Source organism: Eulemur rufifrons, chromosome 30 (assembly GCF_041146395.1).
Source record: "Eulemur rufifrons isolate Redbay chromosome 30, OSU_ERuf_1, whole genome shotgun sequence".
NCBI lineage: Eukaryota > Metazoa > Chordata > Mammalia > Primates > Lemuridae > Eulemur > Eulemur rufifrons.
In genome coordinates, this window is record NC_091012.1 from 91,813,103 (window position 1) to 91,839,367 (window position 26,265).

Genomic DNA, 26,265 nt, shown 5'->3' on the forward strand with positions numbered 1-26,265 from the left:
TGAGAATGGCCACATCAGCTTTTTTTTGGTTTCCATTTGTATGGAATATTGTTTTCCATCCTTTCACCTTGAGTCTGAATGACTACTTGTGGGTTAGATGTGTTTCTTGGATACAGCAGATACTTGGCTTGTATTTTTTTATCCATTCAGCCAACCTATGTCTCTTGAGTGGGGAGTTCAAGCCATTCACATTTATTGAAAGAATTGACAAGTGGAGTGGATTTCTGTTCATTCTGTTGAGTACAACTTTATTGCTCTTTTACCTCTTGAGCCATTGTGGTATCTGGGCTCTGACCTTTATCTTTTGAGTGATTGTACACTAGTGGGTGTCTATTGTGTTGATTGTATAACGTGGTTTAAGTACTTCTTGCAGGGCAGGTCTGGTCTTGACAAATTGCCTCAGTGTTTGCTTGTCTGAGGTCTTTGTTACTCCCTCATATAAGAAACTTAGTTTTGCAGGATACAAAATTCTAGGCTGGCCATTATTGTGTTTGAGAAGACTGAGAATGGGGCCCCAATTCCTTCTGGCTTGTAAGGTCTCAGTTGGGAAGTCTGCAGTTATTCTGACAGGTTTTTCATTATAAGTTACCTGATTTTTTTCGCTTTCCTGCCTCTTTTCATGTTTACTTTGGCAAGTCTAATAAGTATGTATCATGGTTATTGCCTCTTTGTGACAAATCTCCCAGGAGTCCTTTCAGCTTCTTGTCTAGATATCTATGTTTCTAACAAGGCCAAGGAAATTTTCCTTGATTCTTCTTTCAAATAGATTTTTTCAACCCTTGTGTATTTTCTTCTTTGCTCTCAGGGATGCTTATGATTCTTAAGTCTGGCCTCTTTGCATAATCCCACATTGCTTGTAGGGCTTTGTCCATTCCTCTTATTTCTCTGTTCTTTCTCTTCAACTGACTTGTTTAGCTCAAAGTGTTATCTTCAAGCTCTGAGATTCTTTCTTCTACCTGATCTAGCCTATTCTTAAGGCTTTCCACTATGTTTTGTAAATTCTTGAATTAATATTTCATTTCCAGAAGTTCTGTTTGGTTTTTCTCTAATAATTCAGTTTATTTTGAGAATTTTTCATTCATTTCCTGCATTGTTCATATGACTTATTTGTGTTGGGTTTCTATTTTCTCTTGTATTTCACTGAGCTTACTTTCAATCCATATTGAAAATTCTTCATCTGTCATTTTAATCTTTTTGTTTAGGTTGGTAACCATTGGTAAGGAGTTATTGTTTTCTTTTGGGGGTGTCCTTTTGCATTGGTATTTCATACTTCTGGAGTTCTTTTGCTTGGTTCCTTCTCATCAGGCCTCTCATTTGAGAGCTGAGAGTGCTAGGGCTGCCTTGTGGACTTGTCTCTGAGTCCGCGAAGATTGGTCCCTGACTGTGCCAGGGAGAGGAGTGCTGGTCCTGAGTTGCCTTTGGGGTGCTTTAGCAGGTTTGATGAACCTCTCAGGTTACCCACCTGCAGTGGTGGCTCGGCCGGGATTATCCCCCACCACAGAGAAAGCACTCTTCCAGTTGCTATGGGAGGGGAGGGGCCGCAGTTTCCCTGTACCACTCTCATGTCCCAGGAGCGCTGGGTCCTGCCTGCCTATCCAAGCTGCCAGTGGGCAATTCAGTTTCTTCCTTAAGAAACTAAAAGAATAAGAGCAAAATAAATCCAAAGTAAGAAAAAGTAAAGAAATAATAAAAATCAGAGTGGAAATTATTGAACTGGGAGTTTTGGGGGCAGTTTTTTATTGTGTTAAAATATACATAAAATTTACCATTTTAAACATTTGTAAGAATGAGTTGGTTCTTTGATAAACTGGACTGATTAGGAAAAAGAAGACAAAATATCAACAATAGGAATGAGATAGATGACATCACTATAGATTTTTAAGATATTAGAAGGATAAGGGATTATGATGAACAACTTTATGCCAATAAATTTGACAACTTAGATGAAATGGACAAGTTCTCTGAAACGCAAAAACTACCAAAGCTTACTCAAGAAGAAACATAAAACCTTGAACAACCGTATGTCTATTTTTAAATTAAATATTAGTTAACACTCCTCTCCCCAAAAAGCAAAAATAAACAAGCAAACAAAAGTCTCTCTTGGCCCAAATGGCTTTACTGGTGAATTCTATCAAATTTTTAAGGAAGAAACATAGTCTTCCAGACAACTGAAAAGGAAAGACCACTTCCCGACTCATTATGAGGCCAGCATTACTTTGATACCCAAACCAGACAAAGACATTACAAAAACTACAGACTAATACCCCTTATGAACACAGATGCTAAAAAATATTTTTTTTGGTTAAAAAAAGTCCACAAATTTAGTGTACATAAACCTCATACACATAGGCAACAACAGCAATGTCCAATTTTCCCAAAATAGCCCTCCCTTTAAAAAAAATTCCACCTTAGATTGGGTCGAGAGCTGTCTCTTTATAATTTGGAAATTTCAACCCACATGTTCCAATATGGAACAACAGAGATCAAGTTTGTTCCCTCTTCCACATGACAGGCTTTTATATATTTGAAGACAGCTTTCTTGTTTTCTTGGAATTGTCTTTTCTTTTTTTCCCCTTCTTTGAGACAAAGTCTTGCTCTGTTGCCCTGGCTAGAGTGCCATGGAGTCAGCCTAGCTCACAGCAACCTCAAGCTCCTGGGCTAAAGTGATCCTCCTGTCTTAGCCTCCCGAGTAGCTGGGACTACAGGCATGTGCCACCACGCGTGGTTAATTTTTTTTCTATTTTTAGTTGTCTGGCTAATTTATTTCTATTTTTAGTAGAGACGGGGCCTCACTCTTGCTCAGGCTAGTCTCGAACTCCTGAGCTCAAGCGATCCTCCTGCCTCAGCCTCCCAGAGTGCTAGGATTACAAACAGGCGTGAGCTACCACGCCTGGCCTGAATTGTCTTTTCTTAAGGTTAATCAAATGTTCCTTAAAACTTCCTTCCTCCATGAAAGACTAATAAGAGGGTACTTCTTCCAGAGGGTTTTAGTGTCAAAGATAAACACAGCCTGGTTCATTTCTAGTTTAAAAAATGGGGAATATGTAATGACAAAATACCACTTGGCCTACTTTCTCTTTGCAAGGCAGGCTTTAGGACGATGATGAGATGCAAAAATTTTAAATAAAATTTTTTATTTTATGTATTATTGAATTTAAAAATATATAAAAAGGATTATACATCATGATCAAATGAAATTTATTCAAGAAATGAAAGGCTGGTTCCACATTTGACCATCAAAGTAATTTACCAAATCAAGAAAGTAGAGACAAAAAGCATTTGAAAAAATTTAACTACAGTTAACATCATAGCTAATAATGAAATACTGAATGTTTCCCTTTAAGATTAGAAAGAACAGAAGGATGCCTACTCTTACCACTCCTACTCAACATCATCTTTAAGGTCCTAGCCAATGCAATAGGGCAAGTATAATAAATGAAAGACATACAGATTAGAAAGGAAGAAATAAAATTGCATTTATAGACAGCATGATTGTCTACATAGAAAATCCCAAAGAATCTACAAAAAAGCTAGTAGTCCAATAAAGTCATAAAAGTTAATATATAAAAAGAAATTGTATTTATATATCAGCAATGAACAACTGGATAAACAACTTTGCAGTTTCTTATAAAGTTAAGCATATACTTACCATATGACCCAGCAATCCCACTCCTAGATATTTACCCAAGTGAAATAATTACTATTCTTACAGAAACCTGTATGTGAAGTTTTCAATAGCAGCTTTATTCATAATTGCCAAAAACTGGAACAAAAAATCCAATATATCCCTCAACAGGTGAATGAATAAACAAACTATGGTACATCTATACAATGGAATACTACTGAACAGAAAAAAAGATGGCACAAATTACTGACATGCACAACATGAATGAATCTCAAATGCATATGCCATGTGAAAAAAGCCATATTGTATGTTTCTATTTATGTGACCCTTATAGTAACGGAAAACAATAATGACAGAATATAGCTCAGTCTTTGCCAAGGGCCAGTGATATGAGAGGAGTTTGAATACAAAGGGGTATAGGAGAATTTTGGGGGATAAATGAGCTATTCTGTATCTTGATTGTTGTAGTAGTTACACAACTGTATATGTTGTCAAAACTCACAGAACTGTACAATAAAAGGGTAAATTTTATTATCTGTCAGTTATGTCTTAATAAATTGGGGAAAAAAATCAATTTCATTTGTCACACCAACAGACTAAAAACAAATAAACCAACTAACTTTAAGATCATGTAAATAGAAAAAAAAAAGTTTCTGAAAAAAACCCAACCTCAAGTCATAATAAAAACTTTAGCAAACTAGGAATAAATAGGAACTTCTTCAACCTGATAAAGGACATATACAAAAATCCATAGCAAATATCATACTTTATGGGGAAAGACTGAATGCTTTCTCTCCAGGATTGAGAACAAAGCAAGGATGTAGTTTCTCACCTATTCTATTCAATATTGTACTGGAGGTTCTAGCAAGTGCTGTAAGGCAAGACAGAGGTTAAAAAAAAAGCACAGCGTCGAAAAGAAAACAAAATTGTCCCTATTTACAGATGGCATGATCACCTATATAGAAAATACTAAGGACTCTACAAAAAAGCTATGAGAACCAACAAGTGTGTCCAAACAACTGGAAATGAAAAAAATACCATTTCCAATATCATAAAAATATAAAATACTTAGCGATATGTTTGACAAAAGATATGCAACACTTGTACACTAAAAACTAAAACACTGCTGAGAGAAATTAAAAACCCAAATAAATGGAGAGATGTACTGCATTTATAGATCTAAAGACTCAATATTCTTAAGATGTTAATACTTTTCAAATTGATCTATAAATTCGATGCAATGCTAATCAAACTTTCAGCAAGGTTTTTTTTGCAGATATTGACAAGGTGATTCTAAAATTTGTATGGAAATATAAAAAGACCTAGTTTTCCCAAAACAATTTTGAAAAAGAACAACTTTGGAGGACTTACATTGCCTGACTTCAGGACTTCTTATAAAGCAACTATATTGATGACATTTTGGCATTGGCATAAAAATACACATGTAGATCAATGAAATAGAATCTAGAAATATATATATGATCATTTGATTTTGATAAAGGTGTCAAGTCAGAAGGAATCATAGACCTAAATGTAAAGCTTCAAAATAAACAACTTTTAGAAGAAAACTTAGGAGGAAATCTTAGTGACCATGAGTTTGGCAAAGATTTCTTAAACAGGACACAAAAACCATGAACTATAAAAGAAAAAAATATTAATAAATTGGATGGTATCAAACTAATAAAGCTTTGTTCCTCAAAAGACACTATTACAAAATGAAAAGGCAAGCCACAGCCCAGGAGAAAATATTTGCAAAACAGAAGTCCTCTGCTGGATATATCTAAAATATACAAATAATTCTAATAAGAAAAAATCCAGGCGGGGCACGGTGACTCGTGCCTGTAATTCTAGCACTCTGGGAGGCCGAGGCGGGTGGATCATTTGAGCTCGAGAGTTCGAGACCAGCCTGAGCAAGAGCCAGACCCCATCTCTACTAAAAAAAAAAAAAGATAGGAAAAAAGTAGTTGGACAACTAAAAAAAAATGTATATATACTAGCAAGGCATGGTGGTGCATGCCTGTAGTCCCAACTACTCGGAAGGCTGAGGCAGAAGGATTGGTTGAGCCCAGGAATTTGAGATTGCTGTGAGCTAGGCTGATGCCACGTCACTCTAGCTCAGGCAACAGAGTGAGACTCTGTCTAAAAAAAAAAAAAAATTCAAACAACTCAATTAAAAGATAGGTACAACAAACACTATTCTAGTGATGGACACCCCAAAAGTCCTGACTTAAGCATTATACAAGATATCCATGTAACAAAAACATTTGTACACCGTTAATATATATATTTTTTGAGACACAGTTTTGCTCTGTCACCCTGACTAGAGTGCATTGGTGTCTTCATAGCTCACTGCAACCTCCAACTCTGGGCTCAAGTGATCCTCCTGCCTCAGCCTCCCAAGTAGCTGGGACTACAGGCCTGCACCACCATGCCCAGCTAATTTTTCTATTTTTAGTAGAGACGGGGTCTTGCTCTTGCTCAGGCTGGTCTAGAACTCCTGGGCTCAGGCAATCCTCCTGCCTTGGCCTCCCAGAGTGCTAGGATTACAGGCATGAGCCACTGTACCTGGCCCCTTAATATTTTGAAATAAAAAAAGAGAAAGTATTAACAAGAAAAAAAATACACAAAAAAGATGGGGAAAACATTTGAACAGATACTTCACCAAAGAGAACATACATATGGCAAATAAGTACACGAAAAGATGCTCAACATCACTAGTCATTAGGCAAATGAAATTAAAACCACAATGATGTACCACTACCCATCCACACAGAATAACTAAAATTTAAAAGATTGACTATATTAAGTATTGGCGAGAATATGCAGCAACTAGAACCCTCATACATTGTTAGTAGGAATATAAAATGGTACAACCACTTTGGAAAACAGTTTGGCAGCTGCTTAAAAGTTAAAACACACACCTACCATACAAGAAAATCATCTACTCCTCACTACCTACCCAAAAGAAATAAAAAGCATATGTCCATAAAAAGACTTGTACATAAATGTTCAGTATCATATTTGTAGTAGCCCCAAACTGCAAACAACCCAAATGCCCATCAACAGGTGAATGTATAAACAAATTATGGTATAGCCACACAATGAATGGGATGCCACTCAGCAATAAAAAAAAGTTATGATATATGCAACCACATGGATGAATCTCAAAATAATTGTGAATAAAAGCCAGAAAAATTATACTGTGTGATTCTATTTTTATAAAATTCTAGAAAAATGAAAACAGATATATAGTGAAAGAAAGAAGATTAATGGTTGCCTGGAACCTCTCAATGGTTCGATCATTGCCCAGAATGGGGAGTAGAGGGGTAGGTCAAGGAGGGGAGGGAGGGATTACAAAGGGATACAAAGAAAGTTTTGGTAATGATAGATATTGTCATTATCTTGATTGGGGTGATGATTTCATGGGCCCATACATGTGTCTAAACTCATCAGACTGTATACTTTAAATACGTATAACTTATTATATGTCAATTATAACTCAATAAAGCTGTTAAAAAAAAGTAACCGAACCTCAACAGGGCAAGGCTAGAAAGGATTCTATACTCTTGATCTTCAACAACAGTTCAAAGACATTCATATCTTTAGGAAATAAGGCTTTCAGGTAGAACTTTAGATTTTGTAGTGTTTACTTCTAAACCAAAAAAAGCCATTTCCCACTTTTTCCTATTCCCAGTGTACACAAGAGAAATGGCAGTTCAAGTTGTCCATACCTTCACTCGAGCTGCAGTGCTTTCCATTCCACGGCTCTGAGGCTCTTTCCGCTTATCTGTCACATCCCGTTGTTTCTGAAGAGCATCCTTGAGACGCTTGTTGGCAGCTGCTGCCTAAATAAAAGTGGCACACAGTAATTTATTTTTTTTTTAGAGACAGGGTCTCAGTTTGTCACCTAGCTAGAGTACAGTGGCATGATCACAGCTCACTGTAACCTCAAACTCCTGGGTTCAAGTGATCCTCTCACCTTAGCCTTCCAAGTAGTTAGGTTATGACCACAGGTACATGGCACTGTACCTGACTAATTTTTAAAAATTTTCTTTGTAGAGATGGGGTTTCGCTATGCTGCCCAGGCTGGTCTTGAACTCCTGGCCTCAAGTGATCCTCCTGCCTTGGCCTCCCAAAGTGCTGGGATTACAGGCGTGAGCTATTGCACCCAGCCTGCTGGTGAAAATTAGCATCCCTGGTTTCTTAGGACACTTGCTCATTTAAGGGATATTACTTTGCCAGTATCTGAGCCTGAAGATGACAATACACTTGACCCAGGAGATGGAATTTTCTTACCTCCTCAGTTTTACGTCTGAGCACACTGGATTGTTTCTGGAAGTTTCTTTCAAGTTTGAGCAGCTCATATTGCCTCTTACGGTCCTGACAAGAAAAAAGTCAGATCTTAATTGCTGCTCAGCTAGCTAAAATAAAACCTTATACTACAACTAAGGAGTCTGTCAAGACATCCTTGACATGTAAGGCTAAATACAATACAGTGAGCTGCCTTCATCTTCTCCTATCACAGTCAAGAACCGGTAGCTCTAGAAACCGTACTTTTATGTAGAGGAGTGGTGGTTTTCCCCTTTGGCTTATTTCTGTGGCCAAATTCTTGAAGTCTCAGTCACAAGTTACTTGGTAGAAATAATGTCACGGAATGTGAGACCTGGGTGGAACCTTAAAGATCATCTAATGCACAGTCCCTTCCACATAGTTATCGATAGAGCTGAGACTCAGGTTGCCTCCAAAATAGACCAGTATTTCCCCCCCACAACCCTACCAGTCCATCCCATCATAAAACCAGGGTCTTTCCATCCCAAAGGTTATTTTCCTAAAAGCAATTTTGTCCCTTCAAATTAGCTGGCAAAAAGGAGAAAGCCTATCATATAGCCAACCACTTATAAAATTAAAGTAGACTGAAGCTAAAGAAGAGGTTTTTCTTTTCTTTTTTTTTGAGACAGAGTCTTGTCTGTCACTCGGGCATCATCCTAGTTCACAGCAACCTCAAACTCCTGGGCTCAAGCGATTCTCCTGCCTCAGCTTCCCGAGTAGCTGGGACTACAGGCGTGCACCACAACGCCTGGCTAATTTCTTTCTATTTTTAGTAGAGACAGGGTCTTGCTCTTGCTCAGGCTGGTCTCGAACTCCTGACCTCAAGTGATCCTCCTGCCTTGGCCTCCCAGAGTGCTAGAATTACAGGCATGAGCCACCACGCCCAGCTAAGAAGAGGTTTTTCATTCCTAAACAAAACCAAGTCATTACTGAACGTATTCTCTCTGTCCAGAGATTAAAGATAAAGAACAAGAAATACTATGGGATATCACTTGTTTCAAATGAGCACACAATATTTAACTGCTTTGATTTCTTGGCCCCTTCCCTAGTCTATTAATCCCTTAGGCTCCTTCTAGCTTCACTTGTTTCTTATCCAATCTGGAATGCATGGTTACCCATTTTCATCATGTCTTTGCCAGCATAGTAGGACAATTAATTTCATTCAACCAGTATGATATTGGTGGGCCATCTACCACATGCTAGGCACTATGCTAGGTGTCTGGGAGACAGAGATGAACATGACATGGTTACTACTCTTACAGAGATTACTAGAGAATACAAACAACATGCAGTACAATTATAATAAAATATGATGTGCCTTGATATTAGAAGTCAAGGGAATTAAAGAAACACAGCTAAGAGACTGAGCCCAGTGAAAAGAGAAAACCCAACACTCTCCTCACCACCAAACTTCTTGAAAGAAAGGTTTATGTTTACTGCTTCCACTGGTCATTGTTTACTCCATAATTCCCTTGTAAATAGTTCCTGCTATTGTCCTGGAATCTCCTATTTATTAAATTCAATGGTCTTTTCACAGTCTCTATCTTCTTTGCCTTCTCTCTCAGCATCATTAGCACTACCGATAACCTTCCCACACCATCCTAATTCTTTTTGTACCCTATAATCTTCATTGTCATCTTTTCATTTTCTTATACATAAAATAAAGAGATTCTCTTCTTAGCCTTATTTTTCTATATATTTTCCCAATGTTTCAATTTTCACTTCTAGGCAGATGACTCTCTAATTGTTAAGTCCAGCCCAACCTCTCCCTTGAACTCTAAACCAACATCATCCAATGTTTTTAGGTTTCTCCATCCCAAAGGTTTATTCTCCTAAAAGCAACTTTGTCTCTTCAAACTGGCTGTTTTCTTTGACTTTCCAGTCTCTCAAAACCCTGAAGTAAACTTTTTGATGTTTTACATTCTTTTACATTTTTTCCAAAGGCAGGTTTTGTATTAATTATCATTAAAATCATTCAATAAACATTAATTGAGTGCCACTATGTGCCAGTCGCTGTTATAGCCATTGGGAATACCTAAGTGAACAAACAAAGATCCTTGTCAATGTGGAATATATATTCCTGTACAATGTAAAGTTATCATCACTTCATAGATGTCATCTTTTTTCTTTTGTTTTTCTTAACAGTTTTATTGAAATATAATTCACATAAAATTTACCCATTTAAAGTACATGATTCAGGGGTTTTTGGTATATTCACAGAGTTGATATGACCATCATCACATTCAATTTAAAACATTTTTATTATTACAAAAAGAAATCTCACACCTTTTAGCTATCACCCCACCCACAAAGCCCTAGACAACCACTAATCTATTTTTTGTCTCCATAGATTTGTCTATTCTGGACGTTTCATATAAATGTAATCCTATAATATGTGGTATTTTGTGACTGGCTTCTTTCACTTAGCATAATGTTTTCAAGGTTCATCAGTGTTGTATGTAGCATGTATCAGTGCTTCATTCCTTTCTATGGCTGAATAAAATTCCATTGCATGGATACACTACATTTTATTTATCCATTGATAAATGATCAGTTGATGGATGTTTGGGTTTTTCCACTTTTTGGCTATTATGAATACTGTTCTGTAAACATCTGTGTACAAGTTTTTGCATGACATGTTTTCATTCCTGATTAGACAGAACTAAGAGTGGGATTGCTGGATGATATGGTACCTCTATGTTTTTATTTATCCCCTTGAAGAACTGCCCAACTGCTAAAGCAGCTGTACCATTTATACATCCCACCAGCAACGTATGAGGTTGCAATTTCTTCACATTCTTATCAACACTTACTATTATCTGTCTTTTTAATTATAGCCATCCCAGTGGGTATGAAATTGTATCTGGTTTTGATTTACGTTTCCCTGATGGCAAATGACGCTGAGCACCTTCTCATGTGCTTATTGCTTTGCCCATTTGAAAACTGGGTTATCTTTTTATTTTTAATTTGTAAAAGTTCTTTATATATTCTGGATATAAGACTCTTATCAGCTATGATTTATAAATATTTTCTCTGAATCTATGGATTGGCTATTCACTTTCTTGATAGTATTGTTTCTGATAAATAGGTATTCTTTCTTCTTTAAATGTTTGATAGAACTCACCAGTGAAGTCATCTATGCCTGGGCTTTTCCTTGTGAGAAGTTTTTAAATTTACTAATTTAATCTCTTATTACGGGTCTACAAAGATTTTCTCTTTCTTCTTGAGTCAGTTTTGGTAATCTTTGTCTTTCCAGGGATTTGTCTATTGCATCTAGGCAATCTAATTTGTTGGCATACAGTTGTTCATAGTCCCTTATAATCCTATCCTTCTGCAAGACTGGTAGTGATAGTCCCTCTTTGATGCCTAACTTTAGTAATTTGGATTTTCTCTCTTTTTTCTTGTTAAGGCTACCTAAAGGTTTGTCAGTATTGTTGGTTGTTTCAAAGGACCAATTTTTATTTAGTTTCATTGATTTTCTCTATTTCCTTCCATCTACTAGCTTTGGGTTTAGTTTGCTCTTCTTCTTTTCAGTGTTTTAAAGCAGAAAGCTAATTTATTGATTTGAGATCTTTCTTCTTCTTCTTTTTTAATTGAGATGGAGTCTCACTATGTTGCCTAGGCTTGTCTTGAATTCCTAGGCTCAAGTGATCCTCCCACCTCAGCTTCTTGAGTAGCTGGGACTACAGGCACTCGCCTTTCTTCATTTTTAATATAGGCATTTACAACTATAAAATTTCCTCTAAACACTGCTTTAGCTGCATTCCATAAGTTTTGGTATGTTGTGTCTTTGTTTTTATTCATCCCAAATTATTATATTTTCTAATTTCCCCACGACTTCCTTTTGACTCATTATTTATTTAGGACTGTGTTGTTTAACTCCTCATATTTGTGAATTTTCCAAATTTCTTTCTGCTCTTGATCTCTAATTTCATTTCATTGTGGTTGGAGAGTAGACTTTGTATTGTTTCAATCCTTTTAAATTTAATGAGGCACTTTTTTGGCCTAGCCTAGAGAATGTTCCATGTGCACTTGGGAAGAACGTATATCCTGCTATTGTTGGTTGGAGTATTCTATAGATATCTGCTAGGTCTAGTTTATAATCTAGCATAGTATATAAAGTATAGACCAATAGTTCTTATGAATGTAGATGTGAAAATCCTAGGAATTATATTCTTGAAGTTTGCAACATCCTTGCTGATCTTGTGCCTAGTTGTTCTTGTCATTATTGAAAGTGGGGTATTAAAGTCTCCAAATATTACTGTTGATTTGTCTACTTCTTCATTTCTCTGTGTTTGCTTCATATACTTTAGTGCTCTGTTGTTAGGTGTATTTTCAGGCCCTTACAATCTTTCTGGATTATATAATATCTTCTTGTGTTCTGGCCTCTAGTTTCTCAATACTAAAGTTTGTTCTACATATTACTCCCAGATATATCTTTCTAAAGCATTATTTTGTTGATATCACTTTGTTTCTCAAAAACCTTAAAAGTCTTTATACTACTAACAAAATGAAGTTCAAACTTCTTGGATCTTTAATAATACAGCTTTAACTTGTCTTTCGTAGTGAATCTTTTGCTATACTCCACCCCAACTGGACCATTTGCCATTCCTTGAATATATCTATGAAGTTGTCATCTCTGTCTTTGCTCCCACCGTTCCATCTATCTGGAATGCCCATACTTATTTCTATCAAAACACTCCCTATTTATTATTCAGGGCCTATTCAGCTATCATCTTTTCACTCCAACTGGAAATGGGCTTTCCTTTCTCTTACTTTTGTATTTCATACTATTCTTAAAGTCCAGATATTTTCATTCTTTGTATTTGAGAAATCCATGCTTATGTCTTATCTTCCCCTTTAGACAAGGCATTCTTCAAGGGCAGAGCTCATATACTACTCACCTTTCTATTTCTCAAGGTACCTAGTGGATAGCACCTTGTACATAGTAGACATTTAATACAAAGCTGTTAAATTCATGAATATGGAACATTTTTGGAGACACCAGGTGTTTGAAGAGAAGCATTAACATCATTAGTCAGCTCAGAGAAGGATTTATTACCTAGGCCTTTGAGGAGCTTTAGTTACTTACTCTTTCTTTTAACTGCATTACTTCTTTGTCTTTTTGATGCTTCCACTGTCTAAACTTCTCAGCATCCTCTTTCATCTGACGCATTAACTGTACCCGCTGGTTTTTCATCATCTTAAAAACAAAACCAGTACAAGTATTAGTCATCTGCACTTTATTCTAGGCTGATGTGCAGATGAATAAACTTACCATTAAGAAGAGAGAAAAACCAGAGTTAGGCTGAGAAGGCCACCAACAGATTTTCTGATTAGGCTTGTAATACCCCTTGCTATGTTTATACAGGGTTTCCAAGTATAAACTATACAAATGAACACTCTGAAGAAATAAAAGAAAAATGTACCTATAAGCTAAATCCAGCCCTAAATTCACTGTATATAAATGAAATTTCAAGGAACTATCTACTAAGCCTCAAGGACAAATACACCTAGCAACCATTGTATTCTAAAGGTTTCAGTACAAACCTGTAACCTGTAACCACCACTTTGTAGATTTTACAAATTGTAGATTCAATAACTGAGCATTTTCTCTAGGTGTCTGTCATCTTGCTACTACTTTATGAAATTATGCCACATGATCATAATTGTGATCAGGATATTAATATCACTACTAAATATGGAGACACCTTTGTCTTTTGGTTTCAGAGAATCTAACATTAAACTCTGAATGTCAAAGCAAGGTTTCATTTTTCAGATTCTAGACGACTACCAGCACGATGTTCTGCAAAACAGACATATGTGGAGACTCACACACTTGAAATAATTGCCCTGCCTACTACTTTCTCATCTGAAAACACCTCTGTAGTATAATTCTAAATGGAACACCTATGTTTGTAAATTCCAATGGGGTAAATGCAAGGATGAGAGTTTATTACCTGTATCTCCTGGTTCAGTTTGGAGATTGTATAGTCCGTGGATTCCTTCAGTTTCAGAAGTTTAGACTGTTCATTCAGTTTCTTCTTCAGATCAGTCATTTGACCCTCCAGCTCCTGGAGACGTTTGCGGCGGCGCTCACTCAACCTAAACACAGATGCTATAGAAGTGAAGACTGCCAGCAGCAAAGCCTGACTTCAAAAGACGTAATACTAGACTTCCAGATTCACAACCCTGATATATATAAAATAGGTCACTAGGCACATAGCCATCTTAAAAAAAGGAATACCACCCAAACAACCCAAACTGCCTAAATAATAGGAGCTTAATACAAAGAGTAAAACAAACTTTTTGAGTATGCAATAATGTAACTCAATATACACCCCTAAACCTATCCAAAGGATGGTTCTTTGAAGACATTTCACTTCACTTTAGCTCTAAGGAATAATTCTGATGATCATAACACAATTTTGGGATATAAAGTAGACATCCAGCGTAACTTTTAGGAACATGAGCTTTAGACTCAACAGAGAGATAAAACAGAGTCACTGAGTAAAAGGAAGGTAGAATAGCCAATAAAGGAGAGGTCTGAGGGAGAGAAGGATGTTCTGGTTATCTGTCTTGCTTGGTATTATTCTTAACTGATAAGGGATGGCTAGATTGATTCTGAAATCACTAACCTGGACACTAATTCTATCCACAAGCTAATTTACCATTAGTGCAGGGACAAGGAAACAGCTGCTATCTAGTAGATCTGATAATCTTTCAAAAGCCAGATCAAATGCTAACTTTTTACAAAGCCTTCTTTCATCATACCAGCTTGAATTGATATTTCTTGCCTCTGAACTCTTAACATAATTATTGCCTAAGAAATTTATTTGGCTACTAATCATGTGCTGTGTTGTGGCATTCTTTTACAGTCATCCTGAGATTTTTTTCTGAAATAGAGTCTCACTCTGTCACTCTGACTGGAGTGAAGTGGTGCAATCACAGCTCACTGCAACCTCCAACTCTTGGGCTTAAGTGATCCTTCTGTCTCAGCCTGTAGAGTAGCTAGCACTACAGACGTGCACCACCACACCTGGCTAAATGAGATGTTACTTAAAATCTCAATTACTTAGCTTTCCTTGTGTTTAGGTCTCCTTTGCACAACTAGGTTTAAACCCTTTGGGGGCAGTAAATGAGTCTTCTACTTTTCTATTCCCTCCAAAGCTCTTCACACATAGTAGGGACTTGAAATAACATTTATTGACTTTATTCTTACTTAGCATGGTTGACATCCTTCTTTGCTGTCTGAAGTTCAAGAACCAATTCTTCCTTTTCCTTTTGTAGATTGATGACGTCTAGTTCTAGATTTTTAATGTTATCCTAGAAAGGTTATAGGTCAGAGAGAAAGAAGGCATTACTTGGCACAGGAAGAAAATTGTTTCAGCATTCCACATCTCAAAGAACTATGCATTAAATTTTACCACTTCAGTTGCACAATAAAATCATTTGTTCTTAATCTGATGGAGATTGAAGTCATATAGTAGGAAAAGTTTGGAATCCAAAAGCCTGCATTTGAATCTTGACTATAACACTTACTATCTACATGTCTTAAGGAAAGACATTTCATCCCTTTTGGTCTTAGTTTCTATGCAGAAAACAGTTAATACAGCAGGCTTGAGAAAGCTGTCCTTAAAAAGTTCTACTTGTAAGGATGGCCCTTGGCTCGTGTCTGGCAACTCAGATTTTGGAAAGGTTCCCACCATTCCCTAACTGATGAGTGGCTTACAATGCCTAAACTGTATAAACAATATGATTTATCCTGAATTCCTATCTTCTTTCTGGGAGTCTATAATTTTGGTATGTAGAAGGCAGAGAATAAATAACTACAGGACGGACCCCTGTGACAGCCCTGGACTCCTAGGCTGAGGGGAGCTTCTCTGGTAGACAACATTTCATACAGGCTGTAACAATCCACTACTGGAGGAATAAAGTGCTTCCTGTGACTCCACTGGGAGAAAATTCTTGGACGCTTGTACCTGGTTTCCTCCAGACTTTGCCCAAGTGCTTTGTTTTTGTTGATTTTTCTTTGTATCCTTTCACTATAATAAAACAACTGTGAGTACAACCGTATGTTGAGTCCTGTGAGTCCTCCTAGTGAATCATCGGACCTAGGGGTAGTTTTAGGGATTCCTAAAAGTTTCCCTATCTATGTAAATAATTAACAATAACCCCGACTTCACAGGGTCACTGGGGAAGATCAAATAAGATAAAAAGGCAAAGATATTTTGTAACCTGTAAAAAGCTACACAAATATTCTCATATTCAGAACTTTCAAACTTATCTACTCAAGCAATTGCTACTCTGAATACATTTAGGAAACTGACTGAATGAGTGGCTGGCATCCAAGAAGATTATATGCAGGCCCTAGACCAGTATTGGACTGACACAGAGAAGTAGAGGCAGGTTAGGTGGGCTATATCAGAGAAGCTTTCTAAATAGGCTAGAGCTGTTTTCTAAGCAATGAACTTGAACTACTTCAGTATAACCAATGAAAATCAATCTCATTGCTTTATAGCTACCCTGCATATTTAAAATGGTCAATAACATGTGAGTGTGTACATATATATATTTTCAGTTATATATATTATTAATAATGTAATAAATAATATACATAATATAATACATAATATATAATATTAAATACTTATATTTATAAATTATAATATAGACATATTCAATAATTTATATAAATATTATATGCAATTATATTATATAACATATATATTCAGCTATATATATATATATATATATATATGGCTAACTTCTAAAAATTTTTTTGTAGAAACAGGGGTCTTGCAATGTTGCCCAGGCTGGTCTTGAACTCCTGGCCTCAAGTGATCCTCCTGCCTCGACCTCCCAAAGTACTAGGATTACAGGCGTGAGCCACTGCATCTGGTCTTAGATATTCTTTATATTTATTTTTACTTATAGAAGTAACATGAATATATTCTTGTAAAAAATAATCTAGATAATACATATAAAGGTCAGGTCCCCTTGACTGCCTCACCCTTGTCAAAATTTCATTGCCCTCTCCAGAAGTAACCACTGTTACCAGCTTGGTGCAGATTTTCCAGACATTTTTCTAGACATTTACATATTATATACATATATGTGTGTGTGTGTGTGTGTGTGTGTGTGTGTGTATAGTCATACATCACTTAACAATGGGTTCTGTGACGTAGCACTCTGGGAGGCCGAGGTGGGCAGATTGTTTGAGCTCAGGAGTTTGAGACCAGCCTGAGCAAGAGTGAGACCCCGTCTCTACTAAGAATAGAAAGAAATGATCTGGACAGCTAAAATTATATATACAGAAAAAAATTAGCCAGGCATGGTGGCACATGCCTGTAGTCCCAGCTACTCAGGAGGCTGAGGCAGAAGGATAGCTTAAGCCTGGGAGTTTGAGGTTGCTGTGAGCTAGGCTGACGCCACGGCACTCTAGCCCCGGCAACAGAGTCAGACTCTGTCTCAAAAAAAAAAAAAAAAAAAAAAAAAAAAAACACGGGTTCTGTGAAATGCATTGTTGGGTAATTCCATCATTATGCAAACATCATAGAGCATACTTACATAAACCTAGATGGTACAGCCTACTACATACCTAGGCTATATGGTATAGCCTGTTACCCTAGGCTACAAACCTGTACAGCATGGAACTGTATTGAATACTATAGGCAACTGTAACACAATGGTAAGTATTTGCAAATCTAGACATATCTAAATATAGAAAAGGTACAATAAAAATACAGTATTCTAATCTTATGGGACCACCATTGTATATGCAGTCTGTGATTGACTGAAATGTTGTCACTTGGTGCATGATTGTATATTAAATACATGTATTATATACAATATAATATACATTATATTATATAATGTCTAGAATATATAATAAATATATATAAATGATATATAGTATACATACATGTGTGTATACCAATTTAAGTGTGTTACACATAAATAGAATTATACTCTATGTATATATTATCTGTAACTTGACTTTTTTTAGATTTCTTTATATCAGTGCATATAAATCTGCCTCATTCTTTTTTTTGCCATAATGAAATATTCTTGTACATGCCTTCTATGCACATGTGCAAGGTTTTACAAGGGCAGAGAGAAGTGGAATTAGAGGGTCATGAGGGTACACGTTTTCAATCTTAACAGATACTGCCAAATTGTCATCCAAAGTGGCTATTCCAGTTTCCACTCTTGTCAGCTATGTATGAGAGCACTTGTTTTCCTGCACTCTCGTCAACATTTGATATTACTACACTTGAAAATTGTTACCAATCTGATGAGTGAAAAATCATATCTTTTCATTATATCAGTAATTGTCTCACCAACTCCACAGAGGGAATTATTCAAATTTGAGTCTGGTTTACTACAACTCATGGTAATCTTCATTAATTATAACCTATGCCTCTCCCAATTTTTCTATGGCAATTCTTCACAGCAATAGGAAAAATACTATTTAGAATTAAAAACTGCCTTTATTTCTTAAAAGACAGAGGGGGAGATTTATATGTGATTAAAGGTAATGTTTACATTAAAAATTTATTTCTTCTCAAATTTTAGGTTTAGGAACTCAAGTATATTTGATTCCAAGGAAAAAAGGACTAGATACCTTACTATAGCTCTAGCTCTAGCTCTAGCTCATTACTAGCACCTTCTTATGGGGTAAGGAATACAATGGGGGAACACATATCCCCATGTTTCTAGGCAAGAGTACAGAAGAGTACAAATCAGCCTTACCACTAATCCTTTGTTTATCCTGGAAAAGCCAAGATACATTTGATCTAAAAAAAGGTTGCACTGTATGTCCTGTTAGTGTGGACAACAGAGCTATATATATATTTAAGTTGCTGCCTTCTGAAATCCCACTAAAATGAACCAAAATGGACGTATAAATCAGTAAGAATGAAGAGAGGAGAGCAGTTGAGAGATATCAACAGACTTTTGCAAGAGGAAAACAGCTGGATAAGTGGTAACTTACTTCCAGAGTGGAAAAAGCTAAAACAGAACTCCCACAGGATGAATGCCAAGAAGAAGCAAGCCCATTTGAACCATAGAACCACCAAGGGGAGAAGCAGCTTCCTTTCTGGAGAGGCTGATCCTGACAGATTGGGCTTATAGACATCAAACACAGCTAAAGGCAAGGATGATAGGGACTGAATAAAAGTCTGCATATGACTAGAGAGACTCCAACTCCCTTATTTTCTCTGGGTTACCTGAATGATGACATACCATCACTCTGCCCACACAACTCCAGGCAGTAGAATAAAAGATTTCTTTATTGGAAACTGACTAGCCCAAGAGAAATCCACGCATACAGAACTTCCTGGGCTTTTAGTGCCTCACTCTTAAATATGAATAGACATCCAAGGAATTACTAGAAATTTGAAGAAAGCATCTTACATGAAAGAGAGACCAAAACAAACATATTAGAGAAAGGAAATTTGGGCCGGGCGCAGTGGCTCACGCCTGTAATCCTAGCACTCTGGGAGGCCGAGGCGGGTGGATCACTCGAGGTCAGGAGTTCGAGACCAGCCTGAGCAAGAGTGAGACCCCGTCTCTACTAAAATTAGAAAGAAATTATATGGACAACTAAAATATATATATATATACAAAAAAATTAGCTGGGCATGGTGGCGCATGCCTGTAGTCCCAGCTACTCGGGAGGCTGAGGCAGTAGGATCGCTTAAGCCCAGGAGTTTGAGGTTGCTGTGAGCTAGACTGACGCCACGGCACTCACTCTAGCCCGGGCAACAGAGTGAGACTCTGTCTCAAAAAAAAAAAAAAAAAAAAAAAGAAAGGAAATTTGGAGGATACAGAGGCAAGGAAGGGAGAAGAAAACCTTGACAAAATTTAATTCCTATCCTTAGAGATGGGCAGTGTATCCATAGAAAAAAAGATGTCTATAAAAATAAAGGAACAACTATAGGATCAAAAAGAGATCTTGAAAATTAATAGGCAAATAAAATAATTCACCAGGAATAGAAAGAAATCTCCCATAGAATGGAAGAAAAATACAAAGAAATAGAAATTAGAAAGAAGATAAGGCCTGGCATGGTGGCTCACACCTGTAATCCTAGCCCTCTGGGAGGCTGAGGTGGGAGTGAGGATCACTTTAGCTCAGAAATTAGAGACCAGCCTGAGCAAGAGAGAGATGCCATCTCTACCAAAATAGAAGAAATTAGCTGGGCGTGGTGGCTCACGCCTGTAGTCCCAGCTACTTGGGAAGCTGAGGCAGGAGGATCACTTGAGCCCAGGAGTTGGAAGTTGCAGTGAGCTGCGATGACACCATGGCACTCTAGCCAAGGCAACAGAGCAAGATTCTGTCTCAAAAAAAAAAAAAAAAGAAGAAGATAAGAAAAGCAGAAAATCTAAGAGATAAATTTCTAGATTGGAGGACCTACCAAGCACCAAGCACAATAAATGAGAAAAGATCCATACCAAGGCACATCACTGAGAAATTAAATAACACTTGAGGACAAAGAAATGATCCTGACAGTTTCCAGAGGAAAAAGAAAATATAAGTCAAATACAAAGAATCAGGAATCATAATGGACTTCTCAACAGCAACCAATAGAAGACAATGGAGTAAGGCCTTCAAAATTCTAAAGAAAAACAATTTCCATAGAATTCTAAACCCTAACAAACTAACAAGTGTAAGGATGAAAATAAAAGCTATTTTCAGACATGCAAAGCTTTCAAACATTTTCCTTTCATATATGCGTTCTCAGAAAGCTATTGGGATTGTACTCTACAAAAGCAAAAGGGTATACCAAAAAGGACAAAGACGTGAAATCTGTTTCAACACACAGAGGAGAAGTGAGGCAAATTCCCAGGATGACTGATGTCTGGGCAGGGGGCCCAGAGGAAGCAGACTAGGACAGAAGATTCCAAGAGAGTTGTTTTCAAGAAAGAAATGGATTGATAAATCATCTGGTATGTTTGACCATAATAAGAGGAGTTTTTATAGTTTTTGTCAAGAAGTTTGGTGATAAAATTGATAGGTACATAGAACACTAAATAAATTAGAAAATGAGATTATTAACTCCAGAAAATAAAAAAGCTGTACAAGATAGGAAATGTAATCATATTATACTATTTGGCTCAATTTTAAAACATATTTATATAATCAGAAGAATTTAAACACTAAATATTCATTTAATCAAAAAGTGTTACATAACCATTTTGAAAGATGGAGCTAAGGCAGTTTGCATAGGTAAGACAGCTATATTCTCATCTTCCACAGTGGGAAGTCAATAGATACTGTCTAAAAATTTTAAATTAACATAATTATATTGCCAATTCTCATCCAGAAATATGAAGGTAAATGTCAGAGGAAATAGCTTAAGGAACTTACAGTACTATATTAGCATAAGGAATAGGTGAGAAGGTGGTAGGGCAGGACTGCTTTTATTTTTCTGCATATTGTAGTATTTGACTTTAAAAATTATATACATGCATTTGTGTGACATAAATAATTAAATTAAAAAAATTAAACAAGACTGTGAGAACAAGAAGGGAAAAAATTTCTATTGGCAACTCAGTTATTATTTTGGAAGCAACTTCTACCCTACAGGAAAAAACATGGTGAAAATCAAATATGAGAAATACTTTTCTAGTTTTTGCTCTGAAAATGTAGGGTACCTGGTGGCAAAAATAGCATGGGTACTATAGCTATTTCTCAATACAAACATATAGCACTTTGGGGTGGTAGAATATAGCTAGATGGGAAAGCAATCCACCCTTCCTTCTACATAGCATCACTATGTCTGTGATCACAGACAAACAGTTAGAAACACTGGGCTACAAGGGAAAATAAGGTCTGGAGAAAGGGCCTTTCTTGTGGATAACCTAAAAGCCAAAGACTTGCCTTAAATAAAGACCTGATTATTAATTAGCAAGGGCCACTTAGAACCACCATTAGAAAAAAGTTTTAGCCATTTGGCAAGTCATGGGATATCCACTAGTCTTACCTACACCATCTACTAAAAGATGTGCCTTTTTCAGAATCCAAGCATAGTTATTAGAACACAATTTTTCTACAAGTGGGGACCAAGTTTATTATAACATTAAAAAACTACTAAATACCTGTGGCATAAGGTAAGGCATTAGATTAAATGGAACAAAATTACAGGCTCCCTATCCCAAATGTATCCTTTTATAAACCAATGATGCAACTCCAGTTGTACTATGCACATTTTGTTGTCTTTTTGTCATCAAAAATGGTGTGCTTGTTTTCTTCCCATTTAGTTAAAGAGAGATGGTAGACATGAACAAATACTGCCCTAGAAAATAGTTCACCTGGTACTGGAACTGAATGGGCTGTAGTTGGCTGTCATTCTGAGTCATCTTCCTAGCTAGGGCCTCTTTCAGTGCCAGGGCTTTATTCAACTCAATCAGCTCCTTAGACATTTGAGCTTGACGGAGAGCATGCTGAGTGGTGAATTCATCAGAAGACCTGTTGGTCTCTGGACCAGTTACCACCTCCTGGAAAGAAATAAGGATAATGATTTGTAAGAGAAATAAGCAAATGGAGTTCCTTAGGCACTATTTCATCAAGTCTCATAGCCACTTCTCCATTAGCAATATCTATTTAGTCAGAACTGGGGCTCCTCATACAACATTTGTTTTAAACATCTGAAATAAATTGAACTAGCCTACTTCCCTGCTCTCATAAGCACCTTATTTTTTATATACTTTAACAGACTATTTTAGAGCAAACTAAGTTTCTTGCTCTTTCCTTTATTGATCTGGTCAACATTTCTTACTTTTACCTCATTCCAAGGGGTCCTTAGAAGAGAGAAGGTCCTGGAAAAGGCACTTTAGGAATGGTGGAAATGGAGAAAAGGCTTCATTTATTCTTATATAGCTGACCGCTAGTACCTGATCTAGTATCTTCCTTCTTTCAGAATATGAAAACTACCAACATATATTCATTTCAGGGAGGAAAGGCTGTTTAAAGCAAACCATTGCCCAGCCTTTCATTTTGACTTTATAACCTTTAGTCAATATCTATTAATAATACATTTTATCTATCCTTGCAATCTGAATACTCCAAATATTTTCCTTGATTCTTTTAGCCCTCGATCATCCCAGTTACATAAAAGTATGCTGAGAAAAAACTCTCTTCCATTTTTCCTCTAATGCTTTTTTGACTTTGCCATAATTTCCTAATTTATTTTCATTTTAACTTGCTGGACAGTTGATGCAGAATACTAACATCTAACAAGAAATCAGTAAGCTAGATTGCAAATATGGAACATTACACCCCTGAGAAGTCCTGCCACCCATTACCAGTTACACTATTAGACATAGAGCCTATTCAAGTTAGGGATTTTATGAAGCTGAGATTTACACTAAAGATTTTTAGATTTCCAGGGCATTCTTTGGAGGATAGTAACAATCACAGGTTCTCTTCTTCAGTCAAGCAATAAATCATAGGAAATGGCACAGTTAGAGCTCCCAGTTCTACACAAAGGGGCCAATTACTTACAGTTTCTGGTTCCACTGCAGTATCAGTGGCTGCAGCCATGCAAGCAACAGTTTCATCCTGCAGTAACAAATGTTTTGGTTTAGGGAAAGATTCCAAAGTAAAGCTTACTAGTAGATTTTATATTAGTTAGTTATTTTTCTTCAAATGTATACAGAGACCATTTAAGGCATTGGACCCATTTTGTAGTCAAAGAAATCCCGACAGCCACATGTTTCTATTCCCCACCTCCTCAAGAGTCTTTCTTTTTCATAAAGGGCAATTGTATAGTTTTTGTAAAAAATAAGGTCTTGTGGCAACTGACATATTTCTTACCCTCCTCCTGCTCTGCCAGAGATCACTGGGCCAGAATGAAATATTTGGCCATTCTAACAGGCCAAAATTTAACCCATTTTATGGACTCTACTCTTTCTTTTTATGCTTCTACCACTAAGTTTACCTCTACTAATGTACAAGTCTAGCTAGTTCTTATGGGCATGCCATTCTAAGAACGGACATATCAAATAATGACAATGCATCAGAAAAGTGAATAGAATGAGGCCTATTTTTGATTCTTAAGTCAGTCAAGTAGGCAAGATCTTCCTCTACAAGGAAATAAATGCCTTAGGTGGATATCCCAGAAAAAATGTGCTCATGTACTGTAGCCTCTGTCTCTCATGTAGGTAAGAACCGATCATATGCAGCTACTCCAGGTAGTGGTTACTAGGAGGGAAAGGGTAAGTACTAATTCCCTCCCAGAGAACAACAAATTCTTTTGGGGGGGGGGCATTGGAACAACCACCACCTAGAAGGGAAATCTAAAACTACTAATTAGGACTAATTTGTTTACAGACTATCATATGAGCAATCTCTGTTCTCACTACTGGAATTTAGGCTTTATTTGGCATTGTAATATATGGATTACCACTTATGTTTAAGTGATTCTGCAAAGCCCTGGGAAGAAAGGATTATTTCCAGGTAGTCATGTGATTAAGGAGGTCATAGGTGAAAGAGCTATTAGCTCAATAGCAAACAAAGATTTAGGGTTAGCACATGGAGTCTATATACCAGTCCTATGAAACATTACATAGTTTTTGGAACTTGAATCTTAGTACCTTTAAGGCAAGGACTGAAGAGGCCCTTAGTAAGTGCTCTTTGTAAAGCATTTTCCTTATTCTGCCCAGAAACTTCCAATCAGTGAGGCTCAAAGAGAACTCAAAAGAAGTTTCAGTATACCCACATCCTTTCCCATGATGATTTACAGTACTGGTGATTCTCTAAGTGCAGGACATAACTAAATCCTTCTTTAAAAACAGCATATCAATCTATTATAGGTTAATGGTTACCTTTTCCTCTCTCCCATGTTTCAATTTTCAGTATAAGGACTAGTTATAGGCCCATCCTAGATTATTAGGGTCTATAGTCTTGGCTTTTGGAGACTTTTTCTAGTACCTTCCAGAGGGTCAGGATCAAAGTAGATAGGTTAATCCTTGAAGAAGATACGTTGATATTGTGAGTTCACTTTTGGCTTTTGGCCCAGTGAAATTTCACAATGCTAAGGTTTAAGCTTAGGGCTATGGTAACATGATCTATATGAACATGGCAGGATTCTGCCTTCATCATCCTACATGTAAATATGTAACAGTGGGATTTATTTCAATCTCACAGCCCTCTTTCCCCCAATTCTAAGGCTACAATTGAGAACCTCTTATAGGTAAAAGACATGATTTGATAAAGTTGATGGTCAGGGGAATAAGGAAAGGGTACATTGCACTACATTAACCAGCAATATCCTTCAGGATGAAGTTTGTGCTTGTAGGCTGTAGATAATATCATCACTGGGCATGCACAATGCTTTTTATGAAATTGTTCTTGGAGGAGGTGATATAAACAAAAAAAAATATTTGGTTTTGTGGGAACTGAAAGGACTGCATGAATTTCCTCACAGGTAACTGCAACAAGGAGGTTAGCTTGAATTATATTTTAAGGGAAGAAATGGTACAGTTTAGCACTTAAAGCCCCAGGAGGAATATTCAAGAACAATGGTTCCCTTCATAATGGAAAAAGAGGGGTGTTCACCCATCACTTAAAATAAAAATAGTTTTAATCCAGAATGAAGGGCACAAGCACTTACATTTGAAACATTCTGCTTTCACTGTAATGAGTCTTAAGAAAAGCCACAGGATACATTGTTGTATATTTCAAAAAACATGTAGCTGGGAGGGTCTCTAAATAATAGACGTGGAGAATTCTGATTCAAGAGTCCAGCAGAAGCTCTGGATAAAAAGGTTTACTCTGCCTAACTATGACAGTGGATGGAAGCCAGGAACTTTATCAGCTTGTGGCAATCTTTAGCACCCTCCTACTGCATGTGCCAAGTGCATTTAGTGGCAGACATAGCGATTCTACAGAGTTCCTCTGAGCCAGCCACCATTGGCAACTTCCTCTATAGGCACACCAGGCACCAGTAATATTGCCAGATCCTCACTGAGGATGCTTTATCTTATTTTATTAATTTCGTTCCACGGGTTTCCTTCATCTTTCCCATATGACTCAAAGCCCCAGAAATAAGGTGGTATGCAATCCTCCAAGATTGGTGTGATGGCCATGAACAATGGTGGGTACTCTGGGTCACTATTTTCTGAGCTTGTTTTGGCTCCAGTAGGCTTCTGCAGCCTAGATTATCTTAATTCTGAAACAGTGTACACAAGGTTTTCATATATTCAATGTTTCAGCTATATCTGAGTGGAATTATAAATGGTGAAATTTAACCTCATGATAGCCATACTCTAGCATGTACTTTATACTTCAGCCATATTGAAGTTCT

At 36.9% G+C, this 26,265-nt stretch overlaps 1 protein-coding gene across 1 annotated transcript in view; it reads right to left on the minus strand.

Moving 5' to 3' along the window:
- KIF4A (kinesin family member 4A) overlaps positions 1-26,265 on the minus strand; it is a 113,536-nt gene that overhangs the window by 22,078 nt on the left and 65,193 nt on the right. Inside the window, exons 13-19 of the mRNA XM_069464435.1 lie at positions 23,463-23,519; positions 22,271-22,456; positions 15,177-15,280; positions 13,915-14,059; positions 13,047-13,157; positions 7,922-8,005; positions 7,357-7,470 (exon numbers count right to left, since the gene is read on the minus strand). Of these exons, the coding sequence (XP_069320536.1) occupies positions 7,357-7,470; positions 7,922-8,005; positions 13,047-13,157; positions 13,915-14,059; positions 15,177-15,280; positions 22,271-22,456; positions 23,463-23,519 (801 nt within the window). The remainder of the gene's footprint in view (positions 1-7,356; positions 7,471-7,921; positions 8,006-13,046; positions 13,158-13,914; positions 14,060-15,176; positions 15,281-22,270; positions 22,457-23,462; positions 23,520-26,265) is intronic.